Source organism: Dicentrarchus labrax, unplaced genomic scaffold, assembly GCF_905237075.1.
Source record: "Dicentrarchus labrax unplaced genomic scaffold, dlabrax2021, whole genome shotgun sequence".
In the NCBI taxonomy this organism is placed as follows: Eukaryota; Metazoa; Chordata; class Actinopteri; family Moronidae; genus Dicentrarchus; species Dicentrarchus labrax.
In genome coordinates, this window is record NW_026136710.1 from 6,710,922 (window position 1) to 6,731,621 (window position 20,700).

A 20,700-nucleotide genomic window follows, 5' to 3' on the forward strand; every position below is an offset into this window, starting at 1 on the left:
GTTGCAGGCACCAAAAATACACAGCTGGGGATGGCTAAGCATTGGGTTTGGGAACGTATATATAAAGTTAATTATTGTATATGCTCAAAGAAAAATATAGTAGGCTGTAGCTAGCTACTAATTTTCTCTCTGTCTCTTTACTATTAGACTTTCTGTAACAAGCCCTCTCCATGTACAGGGGGATTATGTGATTGTATTTGTTTAGTCGCTTCATGTTGTGGAAATATAACCATTTTTTCCCTCTCTGTGTACATACAACTGAATGATGATTTTCTTTCCAGAAGTGACTTTGTAATATTTAACTTTTATTTTTTTAGCCAGAGCCTTTTCTAATATCTCCACCTGAAATGACTGATTCTGCCGCATGCATTGTGCACATGCAACCACCAGAGGTAGCATTGTTCCTCTTTGGGTTCATTCCTCTCAAGCATTACATGAACATCTGCAGTCTGATCTCTGTTCAGCCATATCAAAAAGTAGACTTGGCAAAATCTATTACAAAAGATGAGTCCTTACTGCAATATTTTCCTCCTCCTGATATCCAAGTCATTAAAGTTTTCCTGAGTAAAACATTCAGAGAAGATTCAGACATCCAAAAGCAGGTTTCTAAGATTGAACCTCCGGTTGTGATGCTGCGGGTTGTTGGTCAACAAAAGACACACATCTTATTCCTCCTACACTTCCACCTCTACCTAAGGGATTCGTGCATTTTACGTTGTGGTGTGGGCAGTGAGTGGCCGCAGTCACCAAACTCTCTCAGAGCCTTCATTTACCTGGATCCAGGAAAAATGGGAGACAGAGAGCAAGGGTGTGTGTTGTGCTAAAAATGAAAAGACAGGAAAGGAGGAGTGCAACAGCATCGACAAAATTGGTATGAATGAAAGGTGGGAGCCTTTTTTTAAAATTAAAGATAAAACCTTAATTTAATTAGAAAGGAAGTGAGTGAGAGATTAGAGGGGCAAGAATAATGATGCAAGAAGATAGCTACAAAAGATAGTCATATAAAAGTGACAAAGAACACATGAGAGGCAGCACTGTGCCCTTCTTCTCCTCCTCTAGACCTTGGAGCAATTCACCATGAATCCAGCTTTTGTGATGTAACAGTGTATTGACCCTTGGAGGGGCCCCAGACCAAAAGAGGGTGTTTACTTGAACACGCAAGGAGCTCTAAGCGTTTCACAGCCTGCTGTTCAGCGAAAGGGCCAGCGTTCGTTGACTGCCACTGGAAATGGCACTGGAATGGCCCGTCTCTTTGGCTGCCTCCCTCCCACAGAAATAACAGAGGCTCATAGAGACTGTATTCAATGTAAGTATAAGTCACTCCAGCTACAGTCAGTCACATGTGCCAGAGCCGCAGATTAACATGGCTCCGAGTCCAGTCCAACACAAAGCAAGTCATGAGCTCTGAGGGATTGTTTGTTTGGAGGAGCATCATACTGTCTGTCATTAGCGTGGACGTTGCTTTTCCATAAAGACCAATTCAGTCTTTCACTGTAGATAGTGTATTATCACCACATACAGTATAGGATCACAGTGGCAGCTGATGTCATGTCTTGAAATATCCCAGGTTAGACAAGCCTGCCAAAGATCAGGCGGTTAAACATCCACAGACAGACCGTGAAAACTGGGTGAAGAATTGTAAAATAAAAGTGAAACTGACTTTCATCCGTTAATATTTTTTATTGTTTTGAGCAACAAATCAAGTCTCTGTGACACCAGTGTCACAGGCTGACAAGATGCTGATTATTATGTTGCAGCATGTAGATAAAAAAAAGTAGACTTGATTTTCTCTAGATAAAAGCGCATCTCTCTCACTATTGTTTTTGTATAATGCGCTGTTCAAACGGTCCACAGAGTGACAGGCCCCACTGGTGCTCCCTATTGCCTGTCCAGCTATGCATGATGACACAGAAGAGAGTAGGCCTTTGTGCCACAGCAGACCCAGCCCAGTTTAACCCATGTTTAGGTAGGTCCTACTTCTTTTATTACTGCTGTTTTGTGTTCTATGCGAACATATATAGTAAAACTGTTGAATCACTGGTTGGATAACTGTATATTCAACTATTTTTACTTGTCTGTGTGTGTATATTTACTGGATACTGTGTTGTACTTCCTATGAGGACTGTGAATGTTGATCTTTCACTGGTGATACTTCTACTTGAACAACTTGGAATCCTGGAATGACACCACAATGTAACCATTAAGACGAATAACTAATGTTACTCTTTACTTTTGTGAATCTAGTTGTTACTGTACAACCTCATTTTACCTTTGGGTTAACTCTTGTTACTTTATAGAATCTCATTGTTTTCTGACTTGTAATGACTATCATTGAATTTGTTGTTCAATACTGTTTTCACAGTTTTCAAAATCACTTCAAGTAAAAACTAAACTAGCACTAAACACAAAGTACTGAGAGCTGAGGCTGATGGGAATGTCATTTTTTTCATTTGCAGGTATTTAATAAACCAAAGTATTGGATACATTGAAATGCTGACTTTATGATGGCACTAAAAGAAACGTCAGGTGATCACTAAAATCACTACATCATCTGGGAACCATGAATGTCTGTACCAAATTTAATGGTAATTCATCTGGTAGTTGTCAAGACAGTTCACTAAAAGCCAAAAGTGTCAACTTGAGGAGTATTGAGTTATATTCAATTGAAAGTCATTTTTATTTCCAAAAATATGACTCACAGAAAAGCCTTCATGCCAGAAACTGGAATTACTTGAAGTCTGTCACTAAGGTAATTTCTGCTCTAGTCAGAGTTATATACAGTGGTCACGTTATGGTCAAGTTAAACTGACACATCGCAGGATAAACATTGTTACAATCCTCCTATAAGGCAGTATCAGGAGTATCAGAGTGTGTTAAGTACTCTAGAGATCGAAAAATATATTATATATTATAAAAAACAAAGTAAACTAATAAATAGACATAGACAACAATAGACATGCATGTACCCGGAAGCTTAACGGTCACCATGCATCAAATTCAGATCAGCCCTGCCCATTATGACGGCCAGCATAAATCTTCTCATGTGTCATTCACTGGAACAGAAAGTGGAAACCTGCAAAAACTCACAATGAAGACAATGTGAGGCAAGACGGTGGAAGTGTGCAATAAAAGCAGTTACAGTTACACTGATGTTATGGAACATGCTGGTTTTTTTCTGTACAAGAGAGGCAGTTATTCATACTGTCGTAATTATTTCCTAAATATTTTGATGATGTACCACTCGCCTCCAAGCTTGCATCTGTTTTAATGGTAAGTTTTGAAAATGGTCATTTCCAGATTCTAACACTTATTGAGTCATAAAACCATTCAACAATGTTTTACAAGAAGGAAATTAGGCTGATTTAATTTGCTGACGGCAGGCATATACAAACAGTCTTTGTGTTTTGTTTTTTTTATATCATAATGTTTTCAGCTGGAACTACAAGTTTGTTATCATGCATAGGCTGATGAAATATTTGGATAGATGCTAATGAAAAGACAAATAAAGTTGCAGAACATCTTCTACAAATCAGTGCAATTATGGTGCTTTTAATCGACTAAAATATTTTATCATCCTCCAATCCAATAGCCCTCAGTCCTTTTCACAGATGTCTTTGTGGGCACATCATGCTGAGCTTACCCTCCACACCCGACAATTCTCCCTTCGTTCTCACAGTCTTTAAATCTTAAAGGTTGGATTCTGTTGTATCATTATCATTTATATGCTCTCCCAGGGACGCCTCCATGGATTCCACTTGCAACATGAAAATACTTTTCTTATTTTACAACAAAAGAGCAAAAAACTGAAGAGATTTAGGTTAGAGGAATGATGGCTCTAAAAATAAGAAAGAGAGAAACATTCAAACGGTTTAGCGCTGTCCAGGAAAGGTGGTTCTCAGGAACAGCACTATAATAAGACAGAGAGTTAACAGCCTAGCCGTTATGTGAGGCTGCGCCTGGGCACAGCAGTGCACCAACAAGGTTCACCCTCTTAGTTTAGTTGTTGTTAGCATGCTAACATTTGCCAATTAGCACTAAGCACAAAGTATGATTGAGACCATTGGGAATGCCATTAGTTTTGCGGATATTTGACTCCATGATGGCACAAGATGAAAAGTCACAGGATCACAAAAGTCAGTATGATTAATTTTATGGGCAACATGAATATAGCAAATGACAAATTTCATGGAACTCCATCACATGGTTGCCGAGGTATTTCGCTTAAAACCATCACATATATTAAGATATTTCAGTCTGAATTAAAGTGGTGTGAAAAAGAAAGACGATGTAACCCAGGAACATGGAGACCATGTAACTCAACAACCAGACCTTGAGAAGGGAGCAGAAAGCAGCTACGGGCAAAGTGCAGCCCTCAGATTAGAAACTATAAGAATTAAGGGGTGAGAGCAGCAATGGGTGCTTATTTGTCCTGAAGAAAATAAGCATACAGTCTGATGGAAACATTATAGTCGCCTTATCCTCCAGCCATCCCACATACTGTGTGATGGTTTAGCAGCAGCGTGGAAGATGTCAGTCTTTCATACCTAAATACACTGCAGGTATACGCAGGAAAACCTAAGTATTATCATTATAAGTATTTATTTTGGCTAGGGAGATGTAACAATCTGTTAGAATAATCATCAGTCTGGCACTAGGAGAAGAGCGTGAAGGGTCCCTGTGTTAGTCTAGCCAGAGAGGAGGCAGCACATTTATATAGGACCTGTTACAAATAAAGTGCTATTAAATAATTAACTGAATGACGCTGACTTGAGCACACACGTGGTCCTCATATAGTGTCAAATTCAATTCTCACCATAGCTGACACCTCACCTCGGGCTACCACATTTACTTGGAACCCACTTGGTTGCATCTCATGCACCACCCACTCCTATGCCATGCCCACTTCAGAGGGCACAAAAATGTTAAATGAGCAGGCAAAGGTTGCCAAATGAACACTCGACAGTCAGGAAAATACAAGCTTGTCACAGAACTGCAAGCGAGCATCTTTTCGCAGGCATGAAAAATCACTGACAAAAGTAGCTTTGTTCTACCTTCTCCCATGTTTTGGTAGAATTTTTGGCTTTTATTCGATCTCTGTTGTTCACATTGCTTTGATTTTGATGGGAAAATACCTTGTTTTTTTATATACATGCCCCACAGTTACAGTTTTACAGTTTAGGATCATTAAGTTGAACTAGGCATGTTTATGGGATGGGGTGGCTTCCTTCATATTTTTCAAACTACATGGAGGGAGGATCTTGGTGTCAAGATGATGGAAGACAACTGGAAAAAAGCATATAGCAAGGTTTCTATCACCAAGTTTTTCAAAGTCCCCTTCTAAAAGGATAGATTTATTTGCTCCCACCACTATGGGATGTGTGGCTTGGCTTGGACTCTGTACAGAAGTACAGTTTCAAAAACTTACAGTATCCCAAAAAATCCCATCTGCCAACCAAACTCTGTAATAATATTTAATAATAAGTGAAGGGTTTTTAAAAGGTCTTTTGAAACAGTTTTTAGGAACAAATGTCAAAAGATGAATATTCAACATGTCAAACTTGATTGCGATATTGCATAAATAATTGCAGTTGCTCAAGAAGTGTTTTGCTAATTGTTACTGACTGAATTTCATGACTGGATTATTGACCGAAGAAGTCTGATGGAAAGAGCTTTTAACTTTTTACTGCTTTTGGTTTAATTGTACACCAACAGCTGTTCTGTCACAAACACATTCCTTGTGTGAATCTTTTGTGCCTGTCTCTTTGAATAAAACATGTCCTTTTTTATTTACCCTGCTTAAAGTAAAGCAGTTCTATCCCTCTGCAATAAGATAACTAAATGTCCTTCAGAATGAAAAGCCTCTTCATACACTGATCCAGCCCTTCAACTGGAGGAATGAACCTGGCACGAGAAACACAGAATGACAAGCATTTTTCAGTCGCTATTTCTGCTCTTTTACATCATATAAGCCTTCCTATTGCTTGCCAGAGGAAATGAAATGTTTATTATATAGCCCTGAGGGCTTTTGCAGAGAGAGTTTTGGTGGACTTAAAGAAAGGATAAGCTTTTCCTCTCTCCCCTCCAAACTTGGCTTCCTCTCGTGGCATATGAGAGGCAGGAGGTAGAGGTAGGGTCACAGAAATAGTAAGGGAGAATCAGCATGAGGAATGAAAGAGCAGGAAAGAGGGGGTAAAGGAGTTAAGATTGGCAGCAAAGTTAGAGCTCTGCCAGTCTCCTGCATGGGCCTTGACCTACAAGATGGACAGCTCTGCTGCGCGTAAAAGCCTTGTGACCTCCCAGCTTGGAGGCTTTAATTTGGATGGCTAGATCCTAAATCTGTTCAATCTCTCCCTTACCCTATAGAGCTTTTGATAAATAGAGGCCAAGCTGAAAGATTCAAAAAGAAATGCCTTTAGCAGGAGTGGACGAGGAAGGTTTACCTAAGGCCGTTTTTTCCTACAGGAAATCCAATTTATTTTTCTCAACAGCAGATTTAAAAAAAATATAGTCCTCTTATCTGTAAACATATAAGATATGTTTGAGATGCCATTGGTGGAAAGCCTTGTGCTTCAGGCTAACAGAGTTACAGTAAGCCACATTTTGCTGTGTAAGGACTCTAGACTCCAAGTTTGGGTCTCTTTAATAAGAAGAAACATTTAGCTTGGCCATATTAATGGTAATGGCTTATGTCACAATCCGGAAGAGGAAGTTATCTCACTGGTGTGGACAGGACACAGGGTCATATGGCCCTATGACTCGTGTCTATAGGAAAATTCTCCAATTTCCTGCAGTCACTGCGGCCACAGTGAGATGGATAATATCCCACTATCAGAACCATCTGAAAGTGATTCCTAGGCACGGCCACTGGCCTGGAACAGTTTTGCTTTACAGGACAGATAACGGCAGAAGTTCACACACAGACACACACAGTTTTGTACATATGTACAGCATGGTTGGACACAAACACACACAAACAGCGCATATGCCAAGGTAGCACGCACTCAAGAATCAACATTCATCTATATTAACCAATCTGGTCTCCAATCCTTGTGAACATATGCAGTTAATTTGGCGAAGAGAAGACAGTGAATGTGTCCAGTAAATATAAGGTCCTGGTTATGCTTAAAAATATAATAAATATAAAATATATATCCATTATATCCGTCATAGTGAGGGTGAGATGCAAAAATCTATCTAAATATGGCGATAACGTGGCACATTGTCTCTACTAGGCATTCATAGTTGCACTCTTTTGTATTCAAAACATGAATTAGTCGTTATGAAAAAAGAGTTTAGAGACAAAAGTTCAAACACTCCTTACAACAATTGTTGCGCCATTGTTATCAGACACTAAAAACATGCCCTGAACTCTCCCTTTAAAATCTACAGCAAAAGCTACAGATGCTGCATCAATGATATATACAGAGCCTATCCGATGTGAAAGGGAAACAGTTCAGGTAGGAAAAAAGTCATTGATGGAATCTGGGATATCTGTGTGTGTGTGTGTGTGTGTGTGTGTGTGTGTGTGTGTGTGTGTGTGTGTGTGTGTGTGTGTAGAGGAAGGTGGGAGTGAGGGTAGAGAAGGGAGTAGTGGAGAAGTAGAGAAATCTGAGTGAGTGAAGGACCATCTGTTTGGAGGATATGAGGGAGTGCCACTTGCTGACCACTTCTGAATTGTGTCAGAATGATGGAGACAGAAGATGATGATTATCAAAATATTCTACTCCTAATATTGTACGATTCCCTGGTGGCAGTAACATTTTTCTGTTCCTCTGTTTCTCTTCTTTTAATATTTCAGTGGAAAAACGTATTGTATTTCTTGCAGGATTTTGCTTTCCTTTCTTTCCATTTGGCTCGTGTTAGCAAGAGACAGAGAGTTGGTGATGGGGTTGGGTTGGGGGGAGGGGAGGGGTGAGCCATCTCTAGGATGCAGAAACACTGAGCCTGGTGTAGGACCTGGTTCCATGGGGGGAGTGGATACAGCATCATAATGACCAAGCCAAATATTTGTCTAGTCCATATTCTGAGAGCATAATGAAGTCCTTTTAGGGCATCATTGGAATCTGGACACTGATTTTATGCCAGAGGCTCTTTCTGGCATAAAATCAGTTTCGCTAGGCGCTGCTGTTTCCACTTAGGCTACCCAGGTCTCTGGTGGCCCAATCCAAATTCAATACAGAGGCTTGTGTCCAGAATAAGAATGAATTGTGGCTCTGTTTGACAGATGATAAGTAGTGAATCGGAAATTGCAGTTGGATTTAATCAGGAGATGAATTGCACACTGAGGTGGGATTTCATTATACTGTGAATTGAATAAAAACTTGCCTGGAATTTAAAATAAGGGTTTCTCCTACTGTACATGCTGTCAGGATCTACTGTTTATGGAGGGAGGAACTTGAAAGGTGGAATTTCACAGCACCCAATCCAGCCAATTTCTCTCACACATACACATCTAAGACCCTGCATACCTGTGCACACACTTACAGTATGTATATACAGTACATCTTCTATGCTTATACTCACACAGGTGTGGACTTACTTCCTAGAGTGTTGCGCCTTTCTGATGGTGCCAAGTTGGTCCTGTGTCAATATTCTCCCTGACTGCCAAAAAATGTGTCAGGAATGAGAAGAAGGTAAAGCTATACTGCACAGGACCCTTCTGCTATATTTTTACATATTGGAAGATATTTCTTCTGCAGGCTAGCCTCTCCTGCAACTTGTGTGTATTCATAAAGTCTATCTTGCAAAGTGTAAGGGACTGTATGGAAATTATCAGGGTGGGGAGGGGGGGTGGCTGAACATTTATGTTTTTTAAAGCAAGGCTCTCCCTAGTGTTATTTACATTTTCTTTGGATCCTCCCCTTGCCTGAGGGGAATATGTAAATGGGAGGGGGTTCCGTGGTCGTCATCAGGCATTATAGTCGCTTGCCAAAGAAAAAAAAAAGATTATTATTTTACATTTTCATGCGTTTTGCGATCAAAAAAGTTTTTTACAAGTCCATTTCCCTGGTAACACCTGATGTCCTTCCTAATACCTGGTAGAATCATTACCATCCCATAATGTTCTAATGCAATGGAAACGTTGTTCACTACTCCAGTAAATTGGACGAACGATAGATACTACCTGGCAACAGGAGGTATTTCTAGTTATTGGCTCTGCTACGAGCCGGAGAGCTAACATTATGCTTGCAAGATTCAAAGTCTATAACACTGCGTATGGTCGTCAAATGCTAAAAATAAAATATGACTCTATGTTCAACAACAAGACAAGCTAGCTATCCAGCCATGTCATTGTCCCCAAATCAATATCAAGATTTTAGGGCATGTGTACTGACAGCCGCACCCTGTAGTGGCTAACTGAATAGCAGGCGGGATGTGGGAGGATTGCTTATACTAAGTGTCAGTAAGTTCAATGGGGTAGTGTAGGAGCTTGTGTGTTACAGTTGCCATCCTGTGGTGTTCACAGGATGAGGCACTACACTCAGTGTTATGATACATAACATATATATCAGCTTATACAGATTTTATTTTCATTCAATCCATTTCAGCACACTAATTTAGAATAGTAAACAGACAGTTCCACTGGAACTACTTAGTAAATGTCCGACATCAGGTATAAATCGTCACCCAGCAGCCAATCAGAATCTAATATTCCCCAAGACCATAGTATAACTCAAAGCAAGAATTTGTATAATTCATTTTGTCATTTATTATCAAAATTGCACAAAGAATTTGAAGATGTTGAAAGGTGAAAACAATGTGACAATGTGAAAGGGCACTCGCACTGATGAACCATTGACTGTATATAAAGATGGACGACATGGCAGCTCCACAAAAGTGAAGCCAAAACATCTGGTAGCTGGCTGCAGTACAGGTCATAAACCCCGCCCCCTCCATGTTAACAGATGGGACATGGGCCAAACAAGAAAATCAAAGCACATGTCAAATAACATTTTCCCAACATTGGTTTCTGTCATTTTAGGTAGTTCTTATAATGCTGAAGTATATTTAAGTGTTCAGTTTTCTACTAAGTTTGGTTTTAGTTATTTGATGTTATAAAAACAGGGTTTCAGTGTAGACAGCTGAGCCTTGCTTGTGATTCAGTCAACCCGTTGTATGGGCGGGACCTCCATAGCGTGGCTCCAACCCCAATCACTACTGTGTGGAGTGGAGACACAAGGTTCATCTTTATATACAGACATTCACCACTCTCATTGTATCGTTCTTGGCTGCAGCAGGCAGCTGTTTTCACTTAAAAAGCTTTAAAAACCAAAGCGAAAAGAAAAAATACAAAACCTTCCCCCTTTTCTAAACCTTCTACCCCCCTAATGATTTTTGTATGGCCCCTAAACAGAGAGCAAGGTGTGAAAGGCACTGTTCTACAATGACAGTAAATGTGCATCAATTTAGCACCTTACAACAACATCTCAACCCCGAACAGAAAAATACAGTAGGAAAAAAGCAAACACTGCAGAAATCAATCTAAAAACAGTACATAGTAAACTCGACTCCATATTTCACACTTCAACAAGTGCAGGTCTGTGAGGTGTTGACACTTTCAATTCAGGGTAGCCAGGTCTGAGAGACTGCCCCCAAAAGAGCTTGTCTCCCCCAGCAGGTTATTCTGGTGTTATTATGAGAACTCAACATGCTCATTATGGTTGTGGCACTGCTTTCGGGGTGGCTGTCTACTCTGGTGTGCCAGCACTGGAAATGCTTGTGGTAAAGGAATGACAGGGAGAGAGAGAGAGAGAGAGAGAGAGAGAGAGAGAGAGAGAGAGAGAGAGAGAGAGAGAGAGAGAGAGAGAGGGGCGATTAAAGGAAACAGGGAGAGATCGAGAGGATTTAGCAGACAAAAGTGAAGAAACTAGAAATTCAGCGTGGAGGGTCTGACAGATGAAAAGGGGAAAATACAAAGAGAAATGGAAATAGAAAGAGAAAGACCATAATGTGGAACTGAGTGTGACAGAGGGCACAGCAGACAGGACAGACAGCTTGTTTGACCACTCTCCACCTCCCAGTCCATCACCAAACCATCCCAGCACAGGAAGGAGACAGAACCAGGAACACAAACAAGTGAACAGAACCACCTGTAAAGGAAAAACACAAACCACAGAGACACTCCACATACACACACGCACGTGTGCATTCACACACATTCCTTGTATGAACAGTCTTCTTGTGTGCAGTGGAGCTGAGAGAGACAGCACTGTCTGGTTCACCGCCACCACCTCCATAACCTCTGCCACTGCCCAGCGTGAAAACACACCTACACAGAGGTGACTGTCTTTACAGCCTATTTATTTGTTGGGTGACATGAGGTTATTTTATGTCGACACGTGTTCTGAAAAACACCACTGTTTACGTTACTTAGTTAGCATCTTTCCTTAGGTGTTTTTAAATGGACAAAATTACATGGACAATGTAATAAGTTGAATAAAATCTTTGTACTTTTTGCATAATTTCAGTCATTTCTACTACTTAAGGTCTTGGAAACAATTGTACTCATGCTACTTACGTAAAACAGCAGTGAATTACGGATAAATATAAATCATGAGAAACATGTGAACACCCAACCAAGCCCAGCGCCCAATTTTCTTAGCTTTTAGTCTGCAAACCACTGTATTGGTTGTTTATGTGTATGTACAGTACACAGCTCACTGTAAACACTGATATCCAAACAGCCCGTGTTGCTGTTACTCTTGCCGTGCATCAAAGAACAGTCTTGTGTCCTCACTAGGCCCAGGCTGCAATTTGGGCTCGAGGCGTGGCCCAGCACCCATTGGGCTGTGTCCGCCCTGCGTACCAGTAATGACCCCTTCCCTATGGGGAACGTTTGATCTGGGCTGCCTGTGTGCTTCAGCAGGGCCTATTTCTGGAGCGTGGGGGGGATAAAGGGAGCTTTCAGACTTGGTGCCAATGACCATAATTAAGCAGCTTTAAGGGGTGGCAGTGAGCGCGCTAGCGAGCGCAGAGTTTGTAATTTGGAAGAAGGGGGCAGAGTCACTGTGGCTCATTGGAAGTATATGGGAGGGTCGGGTGGCACCAAGTGCTGAAACACAAGGGACAGAGTGTGTGAAGGAGATTGTAAAGAGGATGTTAATGACTTGCATCCATTAGCACCCACCCCTGAGGCTGGTGACCAACGGCCTTAAGCTGAAATACAGAGAGATTGCCATGACTCACACACGCATTCTGCCCAGCCCTAACAGAGTGTCATTCGAGGCGACCTTTCAGTGATAGAGGCCTTTGGCCAGTCAGCTCCAAGAGTGAGTGAACGTTAATGGACCCAAGTCCCTAATATTCTTAATCTGTAGCCTCCATATAGCCAGTTGTTTGTCCACTCAGTTTCAGGTGGTGTTTATGTGATAAGACCCTCTTATTTTATCTCAGAAATTATTCCAGTTATTCACTTCAAATTAGTTTAATTACAATCAAAGCAAGATTAGGTTAGAAGATTAAAACTACTAGTCCTCCTTATTTTAAATTATCCAAGAGATGATGGGCTGAGGCCCAAGCAGGTGTTTTTCTTAAACATGCCCAAGGAGGGTAATTTGGCTTTGTGCATTTGCCTTCTCAATCAAAGGACCTGTTCATCCAGGTTACAAAGAAAGCACACACACAAAAAAAACATATTTTCCCACTTACCATTAGTGTTATCTTGCCATGCCGCTAGTTTTTTGTTTTACTTTCACAGGTTTTGAGATTATTGTCTCTGAGATTTCTGGCACTAGCCCAATATGATAGTATATATGGTAGTAGTATAGTATAGTGTATAGGATAATTTGTTTGTGGTGCTCACAGCATTATACATTTCCATTTATAAAATTCAACAACAACATCTCCCTGGAAAAGCAAAGTTCCCATTACTCTGTAAATTCCACAGACCTTCCTGGTTGCAGTTTTCTCCTGAATGACGTTAAACTTAAGAAAAAGTCCTTGTGAAAACTGTTGACTCCCCCTTTTGTAACTCAGCACACATTTTGAAGGAACACAAAATGTCTTATCACCCTTCATTAAACATTTCAAACAGATGTCAGATGGTAATTACTGGCTCTTGTGCCTGTGTGGAGGTCTTTGGTAGACCTTATCCTGCACCAGGCCATGACCCCTCTTAAGGTAATGAGAGCTGATCCAGGTGCTGCTCCATTAACACTTCTGTCAATGCTGGTGTGTCACATTGCGAAATGTTTGAAATATGTGTATGAACTGGCCCAAGATTTTTTGTTTGTGTTCAAACTACATCATGACTACGTGTGTGTCTTACAAAATAAGAGAGCTCTTTCCAGAAAATGACTCAACATCTTAGACATACATTTCTTTGCAAAAGGTTACTCATATATTTTTCAAAACTCCCCCATATAATTCACCATTTTCACTCCAACTGGAGATGATACACACTTTCCAAGTTTTTAGAGAAGTAAAAAGTTATCTTTTAGTTAGTTCTCACACCATATCTTCTCCAAAAAATTGGCTTTAATCACCCATATTATTGCACGCATTGAGGGATAATAAGGTGGATACACAAAGGGGAGTTTCTGGAGTAGCTGTAGGCGTCCCTGTTTGGCAGTTCAAGTCTGTGAAGCGCTGCCCACCGAGTGTCACCGTGGTTCATTCATATGGTTTACCGGTGCATGGGGTTTTGGGTAAGATCCATGTGGCCACCCCCTGGAGAAGGCGTGTAGTTGCTCTATGCAACCGCTGGGTTTGTAACTTGACACCTGGCTGTGCGGTGCGTTTGCCATCGCTTTACCCACAGAAAGCCTATTTAAAAAGGAAAGGGATGAGTCCAACGCTCCTGACTCCGTAACCCCCCTCCAAAAGAACCCAGCTTTCTCTCCGGCTGCGCGTCCCTCAATCTGGATCGGCATAAATGAATGAAACACAGGGGAATATCGACAGACAATCGCACAGGAAAACTCTCTGTCAAACCAGCCTGCCAGAAGGAATTTATGTCGGGCTTGACAGGCAAATCAACATGAGTTTTTTCCTCTGGAACTTCATCTCAAGCTTGTCAAATGTGTAAAACGGCGACCGGTGTCTTCTGCCCCCCCTTGCATAGGAGTCACGCTGTGATTAACGGTCAGGTTTTTGACTGCCAGGACAAATGAATACAAATGAATTTAGGCACCCGAAGGAGAGATTGCAGAACCTCTCATCTAGACACAAAGTAAGTATCATTTATTTTTCTTTTATTCTGTTGTTGTCTGTGTGCTCTGATGAGAGGATGTGGCAAAGAGCTGAGGTGAGACGGATCACCGGCTGGGGCTGTTTGCCTCCATGTGCGTACCTGTGATGTGCCGGCTGGCTGTGGTCCAGCTCACCATGCAGGAGGGGAGTCCGCTGGGGGACTATTGAGGCTGTATGGAATCTGTTTGAACCATAGGCGTCCGGACATTTATCATAACTCTGCCAAAATCAATCAATATGTCCAAATGTTTGTTTTCCCTCTTCTTTTTTTTTCATTGCAACTGGACAATAAGAATAGAAAAATAACCACCAGGTTAATTTAGAAGCAGTTTGTGTGGGCTACATGTAATATCCCCTCCTCTCTGCGTATTCTAACACAGATTCTCAGTGAAGTTCATTTAAGTGTCTGACAGTTTTTGTAGCAAATAGACAATGGGTACATGCAGGAAGTTTCCCATATTGTGTTTACTAAACCGGCTCATCTGATAGAAGAAGCAAAGCAGGCAATTATTCAGACCCATAAAGTTTCATGAGAGGTTCATCAGCATCCACTGGAGCGTTTGCTAGGTTATGTTAGGATGCTTTCCATGTTTTCCCTTTTACGCACAGCCGTATTTACGCAGGGTAGTTAAAATATATTGTTTTAAGGAGATACCCATGCTCTTACAGTTAGTCAGCTAAAACTATGACATCAGCTTGGGCAATAGTGTTCCCGACAACATCCACTTATCAGTTTGTTTAAGAAAACATCTGCAACTGACGTGATTTGTTCTCGTCTATGACATAAAATGCAGATGTTGCATGCATGTGTTTACAGCACAGACTTACACAGACAGTGAAAATCAAACCGGGCTATTTTAATATATCGACCGAGATATTCGCTCTTGACTTTTTTTTTTTTTTTCTAAAGAAGTACATGCAGCCACCAGCTGTTGCACAATTACATTTGAAAAGTCATGCATTTATGTAGTCATTCATTTATGCATGCATGGGTCATTCTTACCTTAGATATGTTTTATTGTGCAGTGAACATCTGGTATAGTTAATGGATCAGTGGCGAGATAGTGGGGATGCAGTCATCTAGGGAGTAGGAAAGTCTGGAGATTTGACCTACCGTCCCCTAGTTTTTCATTTAAAACAAGTTGGCCAAAATAGTATCAGCTTTATTTATCAGACTTCCCTGGAAAGAAAAATAAGAAATGACACTTTCCATCATCACAAATGGATCAACGTGCCCCAACAGTTACTGCTACCACATTATTCATTTAAGATGAAAATGGATTGCGATTTAAAGATACCTGCGAGGTGTTGGAGCATCATTCACCACATGTCCACATGGTGTCGCCCTTTATGTCTCACTCCTGGCTTTTCAATAGCAATTATTGAATGTGTTGGTATATTTGTGTTAAATTGTGCTGAAAAAAACAACCATAGAGTTAATTTTTAAAATGTAACTATTTCTGAGTCGATCACTCTTGCTCTAACTTGTATAATTAGTTTCAGTTGCCATCAAATCCAAGCAGAGCGGGTTATAAGAATGAGTCACATACTATTTTATGTTTCATCTGCTATTAGGCACAGTAGTAGTTGGAAATAAAATGGATGCAAGTCATTTGTAGAAAATAAGTCAGGAAGTAAACAGTCTGAAGTAAGAGATTAGCTGACTGCAAAGAAAACAGTTAATGGATATACAACACTGGTCTTATTAGATGTCAGTCACCCTCTATTAGTGTCAGCTCATCTATAGGAATTTTCCACTGTGTGTGTGGAGGTGTGAGTATTTTCTGTTTGTATGTATGTGTGCGTGCCCGCTTGCTTGCTCAGGGAGCAGGATCGCCTTTGGGAAATCCTTTCAGGGAATCATTGAGTAGTCCACACTTGTGAAAAGAAACGGAAACTATACAGGCTTCACAGTGTTTTTTTTCCCCCTCAACCTTTGACTGGTTGGTGGCCTACAGACGGGCTGCTGTTTAAGAGTGTGTCTGGAAGGGGGAGGTGGTTTTGGGGGGGTCGAGAGGTTAGAATCAGAGTTTAGACTTTAGGAAAAGAGACAATGATGCCAGAAAATTACGTAAGTAAAGATAAAATTGGCTTTGAGTCACAAATATGACGGTTTTCATCTGCAGCAGATTGGACACCAGATATCTCTGCAAACCTTGTCCAACATCTAGATCCTCTGACTCACTCATTTCAATTTATTGCTCAGTCACACTGCTTTGTTTATCACCATCTATCTGTCTAGCCAAATTTTTTTACTTTTTGACAGCAAAGGAGAGGTGTGAACTAATCACAGTTAATATCAGCAGAAGTTCAATGAGTAGAGAAAGATGTTATCAGCAGAACAGATTAGCGTTCTTCCCCCTTCTGCCTTTGAAATGTGAGTACAGTGACTCACAGCACAATATATAGATTACACTGGTTTAGTGGATGACTTAGGAGGAGGTATTGTTCATCGGGCGTGTATTTTGTCCACTCAGCTTTGCTGAGAATTCCCTCAGGGAGTCGTGTCTTAGCTCCCTGTTGCAGTATGAAAACCGCACCAGACAGGGTCAGTGTGCAAATGTCAGCCCCACTGATTTAAATGGCCACACTGCACAAATCCCCCTCAGTGCAACCTCAGAAGAAAAATCCCAACCTGTCACGTACACTTCAAAAGCACCCTAATGAAAATCTAAACAAGCTACTGAGAATTTTTAATGTGAAAAGCCAAAGAAAACAGCGCTGTTTCCCAGGAAACATGGAAACCTGGTCCAGTTTGCACAGATGTAAACAGCCTGGGGGACAGAATGAGAGTCATTTTTTGCTGCAGTAAAAAAAAATCTCAGCATTCATGACTCATTTTAAGAAAGCTGATCCCTCCTCAGCTGATAAGACACTGAATGAGACTGTAACCAGCTGGGAGCCTGAGAGATACACACTCACACACACACACACACACACACACACACACACACACACACAAAGTATCCTGAGTAACCACAACCAGCTGTGTGTGGGGTTGATTGTGATGAAGCTTTATTATAAACCATGAACTGGGAGAGAGGCAGACATAGACACCACAAACACACATGTAAGCACACCATCACACATACACACACATATATGTACACACACTCTGATTATAATTATTCAGGCCAGCGGGGGAAGCAGCCACTGGTTAGTGCGGAGGTTGTTAGCAGAAATATTTCTAAAGAGAGACAGGCACATATTTGCAATGAAGGTAAATATGCAACAGTTACCTTCTTTCCCACATTTATGTATTTGGAGTCGTTGGCCCCCGCCCCCGTCTGCCTGCTCCACTCTAGCCCTCCAGCTACAGCTGTTATACACATTTCCTCCCTTCAATGTGTGTGTGTGACCATGTGTGTCTGGATGACCTCCAGCGGTAAACAGTGGCTCCCCTGCCTGTCACCAGATCTCAGTCCCCCACTGAGATCTCAGTCCACTTGCCAATCAGTCTCTTCAGCTCTGTTGCACACCTGGATGTGGTGAGGGTGTTGAGAGAGACCATTTCGTTTTTGTTTTCTGTGTGTGTGTGTGTGTGTGTGTGCATACACGTGATGGTTTTGAGAGAGAGAGTTGATGGATAAGTCTACTATAGTATTTCTGTCTTACTAACCACAACTTGAAGCTGTGTGTGTGTGTGTGTGTGTGTGTGTGTGTGTGTGTGTGTGTGTGTGTGTGTGTGTGTGTGTGTGTTTTGGAGAGAGGCCTTTGCTCTGAGTTGTAAGTGCTTTTGCAGAATCCAGTTCCCATTTGTTGTTCACATATCAGTAGCTCAAATGTGTATGGGTTTGTTTGAATCAGTGTTTTTGTGTGATGCATAAACAATGATTACAGGTTATATCCTATTTCATGATACTTCAACATTTTGTAATTTAAGTCAATTTTAATGATTTTGTTGTCTTTTAAGACACATGCCATAGATTTCCTAATGACAGCTGTTTTACCTGTATTAAAGCATGCCTTAAGATGTTCCACTTTGGGCCAAATGCAAGCAATTTCAATTATTAGTACCACTTTCTAACAAGGTACACATTATGAAGGGGTTAAAACTAATGCTTCTATCACTGGTTGATGAATCATTTCCTAATGCTTTTTAGATCTGCTTTAAGCTACTTTTGCATTGCTAGGTTGGGAAAAATTATCTTCAACTTGACTGTTTGACACCTACAACTGCAGATTTGATCATTAAAACCCTTATTTAATGACTTATTAACATGTATACAATTAATGGATCATTAGAAAGTGAAAAACCCATGAACCTATATTTATAATTGCATTATTACCAAATAGAAACAACATACACCAGCCAAGAGGACTTTTAACAACCTGGCAACCCAAAATCTGCTCCTATGAATGGCTTGAAGCCATTCGTTACAACTCATAAACAGCTTTAAAAAGGTTACCTTAATAGAAAATGGCACCAAATTATTTTAGAGTTAAACGCTTTTATAATTGAGTACTGTGTGACTGCTGGTTCTTTCTAACATGCTCTCTTCTCTTCCCCCAGGAGAGCCCTATTGCTCTGTACAGTTTTATATTGTACTTGTTACCTGGGACTTACACAAGTACACTCTGAAGGTAAGACATGACTTAATGTCATCAATTCAGTCACTTCACTCTCTCACCTCTTTCTTCTTCACTGAAATTTTACCAGTGGAAAAAACTGTGAAAGTTATTGGAGCACTGGGGGGATTTTGGAGTTATTCTTTTTCCTGTTTGGTCATTGCCCAAGCACGTAAACACATTGCTATGAGAATTGGGCCAGCCGTTGCCATGACGACGGGTGTTGAGTAAGCTGAGTGAGCAAAGGAGTGATCAGATCATAGATTCAAAGTTGACCATAATAAAGAAAGTGTACTGTCAATGTAAAAGCACTGTCACAATGTGAAAGGAGTCGCGCATACTGATACCTCCAGAGAGTTATCACCTGAATAATTTTCGGCCATGGCAGGCAGCTGTTTTCAGCTAAAAAAGCTATAAAAACCCACATAACACTACCTGCTTAGCACCAAACAGCAGACAGACACAGTTAGAGACTCGCTGGTGAACATAGTGAAGCATTTAGCAGCCAAAGAGCTAGATATTTCCCCCAGGAGGTGGTGGAGACCAAAAACATAGCTAAAAGAGAGTTAATATTGGTCTTACATTCATCAGGTGGCTGGAAATACACTAAACTAATGTTTCATAAATGCTGGATTTGCACCTGTTTGCTAACAAGTTCAACAGCTTAATCATCATCAGCTTAAAAGGTGACGATATGTTAAGTGTTATGTTCACAATGTTTTCGCTGCCCCCAAGTGACCAAAACATAATAAAATAATCAGTTATTGCAGGTTTAATTAAGAAGATGCAGGGTAGGTTAGGTATTATTGAAATTTTCTGTCTTATGTGCAACAGTGAGTGTGTTTCAGTGTTTATTGACAGTTCCACAATTAGGCATTTCTTTTCCACTAAATTGAGCTATTTTAATGTGATTGGGCAAGTAGAAATTGTTTTTAGTGGCTTGTGATCATTTGAGCTATTTCTTGTACTATATGGCGGTTTCTCTTGATGAAAAGTTATAGATACAGTCCAGTGAATTGGCCCCTTCTCTCGTCCAGTTATAATGATTGGGACTGACAGGGCGCAGAGTTCAATAGATCCGACATGCAGTCACTGAAACCAAATGTCATCTTAGTTCATTACAACAAGGCTGAAACCTTTTTTCCAATTCAAATTGTCATTCGGTTACAAAGTCAAAGCTTTATAATGAAAGTGATGTAAAAGTTTACATCTTAAATATTAAATATAATGTTATCCTAAGATTTGGTGGAGATAATTTTTAATATCCGTATCTGGTTTTGGATGTAGATTCATCTAGATGCAGGTATTTGTGACCAAGCTGTGTGTGTGTGTGTGTGTGTGTTAGTTTCAGAATATCATTCATCATTCAGCCTCATAGTTTAGACTTTAAAAGACCAAAATTGGCAGTATAGCTGATTTTAGGCTCTGACTGGGCTACTTGGCATCTGTCAAACCTGGCAACACTGTCTATGACCAACATCACTGTTGCAGAGGGGTTGAACACTGAATCAGTCAGTATGGTTTTAAGCCTCTCAATAGTTTTTGCAGTTATACATTTCTCTCTGCATTAGATAGGGGCTTCCACTGCAGTCAACATCAAAGTTGTCCATCGTCTGTGCTGAAAAACACTGATGATGAACATGTTCTCATACCTGAAGTAGAATCAGCATGTCACACAATCTTCAGTCACAATTGGACTGATTGTTGAGTGTAACTGCTCATAGAGACACTCTCACAGGCATCCAGACAGGCCAGAGTGGGGAGTGAGAATCTTTTTGATCCTTTCCCTGCTCAACCATGATGTATCTTCTTGAGAGCTGAGGTTGTTGCCTATTTTTACATAAAGGGGAACTCCACCAACTCTGCACATCAAAGATGTGAAAAAAGTTGAGTAAACCCTTTAGTGGCTTTGATAGCTACAAGTTTGAAAATCAAAACATT

The 20,700-nt window shown here is 40.7% G+C and overlaps 1 protein-coding gene across 1 annotated transcript in view; it reads left to right on the plus strand.

Annotated features, from left to right (window-relative positions):
* The first annotated feature begins 13,663 nt into the window (after positions 1-13,663).
* LOC127370503 (collagen alpha-1(XXVII) chain A-like) overlaps positions 13,664-20,700 on the plus strand; it is a 72,346-nt gene continuing 65,309 nt past the window's right edge. Inside the window, exons 1-2 of the mRNA XM_051412624.1 lie at positions 13,664-14,170; positions 18,704-18,774. Coding sequence (XP_051268584.1) covers positions 14,118-14,170; positions 18,704-18,774 — 124 coding nt within the window. The 5' untranslated portion in view covers positions 13,664-14,117. The remainder of the gene's footprint in view (positions 14,171-18,703; positions 18,775-20,700) is intronic.